The sequence below is a fragment of the Gossypium arboreum genome, chromosome 12 (assembly GCF_025698485.1).
Source record: "Gossypium arboreum isolate Shixiya-1 chromosome 12, ASM2569848v2, whole genome shotgun sequence".
In the NCBI taxonomy this organism is placed as follows: Eukaryota; Viridiplantae; Streptophyta; class Magnoliopsida; order Malvales; family Malvaceae; genus Gossypium; species Gossypium arboreum.
In genome coordinates, this window is record NC_069081.1 from 46,399,492 (window position 1) to 46,403,975 (window position 4,484).

At 31.6% G+C, this 4,484-nt stretch overlaps 1 protein-coding gene across 1 annotated transcript; it reads right to left on the reverse strand.

Moving 5' to 3' along the window:
• Nucleotides 1–406: 406 nt before the first annotated feature.
• Nucleotides 407–1,378, reverse strand: LOC108478862 (uncharacterized). Its single transcript, XM_017781319.2, has one exon. The coding sequence runs from the start codon at nucleotides 1,179–1,181 to the stop codon at nucleotides 627–629; it is 555 nt and encodes a 184-aa protein (XP_017636808.1). The 5' UTR covers nucleotides 1,182–1,378; the 3' UTR covers nucleotides 407–626.
• Between the last annotated feature and the right edge of the window lie 3,106 nt (nucleotides 1,379–4,484).

Sequence of the window (4,484 nt, forward strand, 5' to 3'; positions counted from 1 at the left end):
GTCAGTCCTAACGATTTTATTTATAGTAATATATTTCCAACACCAACTATTTCACTAAGTAGTAAGTTTGTTGAGTCATTATGAACATTTGACATGTGCATTTTAGTAGCTATAAAAAGTCTTATCTTTGTAAGTAGTTTCATATAGGTTTTGATGTGATTGAGTGAGATCCATATGCAAAGTATACAAGATACTGATATCGGCAATTATGCAAGACGAGTGAAACTTTCAAGCGAAGTGTTCTTGATGAGTACACCTCTCTAATTAAAGTGAGTTGATTTGACAAGTTGCTGTAAACAATCAAATCCTTCTTTATTTCATAATGAAAAACAACTCATTAGCTACACTGTTAATGCACCAATTGGTGAAATGTTTTGGTATTTATTTAGAGATGACATTCCAAAGCTTCCTCCAAAACAATCAGGTAGCTTTTTATTCATGACTGGGTGAAATAGTACACATTATAATGCAAGAGATAAAGACTTCTTCTACGATATGTAAACTACTACAACAACAAAAGAATGTAGTTTTAATCTTACAGACATTCTCTTAGTAATAAGCATGAATTAAACTATCAGCAGATATATAGTAATTAGGTACTGATGCTAGCTAGCTTGATATATGATCTAAGGAACAGTGCTTTGCTCCAAGCTGGCCAATGTTCCGGGACTGAGAATGGGGAAAGTGCACCAATTAAACGAAGATGGTGACAAGGTCAGTCCAAGTGAATTCGAAGTAAACCTGACATTATCTGAGAAATTCTGGTTCTGGGATGTAGTGTGGTATAATCCAGAAACGAGATGCAATGGTGCAGAAACTTCTGTCCTAGACAATGGCGGTGCTGCAACGTGAAGAGCGGGAGGTGCCACTCTTTGGAGACGCTGTTGCTGAGGCAGCTGAGCCTGAAACTGAGATGTGGAGGTTTGATTATGAGATTGGGACATGAACTGAGGTGCACCAGTCAGCTGTTGAACCAAGTCCCGGAAGTTTATAGGGTCGACCGTGTAAACCTTTGGCGGTGTTGGAGGAAATGGTGCAATTGGCTTCTTCCAGGGCTTTGACAATGGCTTACGCACGGAATGAAGTGATCCATGAAATGAAGCCTGTGGAGCCTTCAACCCTCTTGCTTCTTCTGAACTCGAGGCAGCAGAGACAGCAGCATAAGAAGAATAAGCTTCCATGGGGACAACTTCTTAATCAAATTGCAAAGCCTTTTGAATAAAGCTGATGATAGAGCTGTAATTTTAGAATGTCCAGACTCGGATATATATAGAAAAATAACAGAAGAATAAGGACAAGAATTGCACAAATGGGGACAGGAAAATAATTGAAGGAAAAAAAAAAGAGCAAACGGCGGTGGGATGAATCTGCTGGGGCTGGGGGTTGATGATAAGATGAAATTCAAACGTCCTATATTGTCAGCAGCCGGCTAATGCTTACAAATTACATAGGTTGCCAGGTCAAACTCCCTGACTTTAGACCAAAATTCTCTTCATTAAATTAAAGAAAAAAATAGAGTTTTCTTTTTTGAATAAAGAAAAAAGAGTTGTTTAAAACATTATGCTTTGGGCCCATTCGTGCGTGCATTATTGTTCCTCTGGAAAGGAAGACATACAAAAAAACAAAACAAGTTATGAAAGATATGTTAAATTTCATAAATAAGTCCTTCAATCTTCATCTTCTTTACAAATCTATTTTTCTTTCATAATATTTACCATTTTACTGACTTAAAATATAAGAGAATGTCCCATAGCATAAACTCCAACGCTCGTCTTTCAAGTGCATCCAAGCCTGTTTCACCTTCTTCAAAAAACCATATTCATATCCGATCCATAACAAAAAAAAAAAAAAAAAAAGAGCCTAAACATCTAACATTTCTTTTACACATACATATTAATGTATACTTTTTATGACATATTTATATTAACTTATATATCAACGGTACCTGTGATCTCTTAATCTATATCCAAATTATTATAAAGCTTTTTATTCAGTTTAGTGTGAATTCAATAACACCAACTCAATAGGTAAAATCAGAGCATAAAATGAAAATTATAGACTTGCATGGTTATAATTGTAATTTACTTTTTAAAATAAAACTATCTCATTTTTCCATATTTTTATTTTATTAATTAAAATATTTATAATTTCATTCATGGAGTGAGTCTCCATAAGAATAGTAAACTTTTATGATCAGAGTTTGCTATTGATAAAGTTCATCGGAAAAAGAATATCATGGAATAAAATTTCTTTCGAATATAGAAAAAAGGAAGAATTACTTTTATGATAAAATGAAGATAATTTAGGTACTTATTGGATATTTTACCCTATTTAAGATTTGGGATTACTTGTGAGAGCGCTGAAAAGAAATTGACACAAGTGAAGGGCGGAGGCGCCGCCTGTTGTAAGACTTATTGACACTCACTAACGTCTCAGCCTATCACACGTGAGACCACGTGTTTTCCTTTTATTGTTGTATCCTTGACCAAAATAAAATATATGATTAGGAAAATCTAAAAATTCCAACTTAGAGCCTTGAAATAATTGTAAAACATTACTTAGATAATTCGAATCAGCTTTAGGTCAGATTTACACACAATCTAAGATTTAAACGTGTACACTCTAGACTAGTTTCTCAGTGTATTTGAAAAATATTGTGAAAAAATGTTTTAAAATATTTAGTTTAAGATTTAAGTGTTTAAAATTATTCGATAAAGTATTTTGAGAAATAAAATATTTATTTTAGATATGCTTATTGAGTAAAAATACAGATTCAAATAATGTTTAAATTCATTCATAATATGATATTTAGTAAGAATATAAAACTTTTTCCTATAACTCATTATTAATATTTTGATATATGGAACATAAATTTTAAATAATTGTAAGTAATTAATATTAATTATTTATAAATTTTAATTTGAATGTATAATATATATTATAAATATTAAAATATAATCATTACGACTTTAAATATATAATATTATATATTTAAAATAAATTTTAATAGCGAAATAATTGTATATCCATATAAATATTACATAAAATACATTGGATTATAAATAAGGTTACAAATGTCATTTGATTCCAAAATGTTTTTCTAAAAAGCAAAAGCTAAAAAACAAGTATTTTTGCTTTTGGATTCAAGAGCACTTTTTACTATAAAAGTTGTATGTTTAATTACTTATGATTCCAAAAACATTTTTGAAAAATAATGAAAAACAAAGCCTTAAAGTCCTAAAACCTCAACTTTGCCAATATAATTAAGAATTCATTGGTATTTAGTGTTAAAATAGAATTAAAATATTTAAAAAGACATGCCCTCTCTCTTTCAAAAACCCTAGCCCCTTAGTTATTGTGATTACAGATGACATGCCTATGCATCGATTGTCGTACAACTCCCCTTCATCCATTGCTCTCTTCTCTCATTTGATCTTTGACCCTCTTCCTCCTCCTCTTCTGTAACACTCCTTACCCGTGTTTGACGCCGAAACAGGGTACGAGGTATTACCGGACTTAATCACTAATCATCGTATAAAAACCGATTCATAATTTCACTCTAATTTAAAACTTTTTCAAGCACATTCAAGTTGTCCCTTAAAAAGAGCTTACAAGGCCCATATCATGCTTTAATTCAACCACACACATAGGCAAGCATGCACATTCATAAATTGCATCATTTAATTAATAACATAATCAAGACTATCTACATTAAATGACTTTATACAATAGAGACTTTCAAATAACATAGGTCAGTATTTTAAGCCAATTCTTAGCAACTTAATAACAATTAAACGAGTCTCCATACATGCCAAAGACTTAAAATACTTTAAAACCTTTATATATCGATCAATAGTTTGATAGTGTGATTTAACCTCCGGCGACCTCCAACTCGAGCTAACATTTGCGACACTATAGGAAAAAGGAAAGGAAGGGAGTAAGCATTATAGCTTAGTAAGTAAGTATGTAAATATTAATAAACAATACATTATCATACTTTAAACAAAGTCACAATATGTTCCCGGAATATTACCATCACAAACACACATACTTTCACTATTACAATCATAAACAGGTTCAAAATAAGCTGTCTAGTAGAGTACCAGCAACTAAATTATTTATTTTTGGAGCTACAGAACTCCAAATTACAAACCGCTAATTTCCTTGAAACTAGATTCACATATATTCTTACCATAAAATTTTCATAATTTTTGGTCTAGCCAATTAGTACAGTTTATTCATTGAAGTTACCCCTGTTTCACTGCTCAACTGTTCTGACCACTCTTCACTACGAATCAATTTTATCCTCGTACAGAATTCATAGGATGTTCTTGTATATTTCATTTGAAACTAGGCTCATTAAGTATTTCAAGCATATAAATTACATCCCCTAATTATTTTTGTACAATTTTTAATGATTTTTCCAAGTCAGAACAGGGGATCACATAGTCATTCTGAACCAGTCTCTCAAAAACTTAAATATC

Bases quoted from the DNA above. Each gene is read 5' to 3' on its own strand.
- LOC108478862 (XM_017781319.2), bottom strand. From the start codon at position 1,181: ATGGAAGCTTATTCTTCTTATGCTGCTGTCTCTGCTGCCTCGAGTTCA.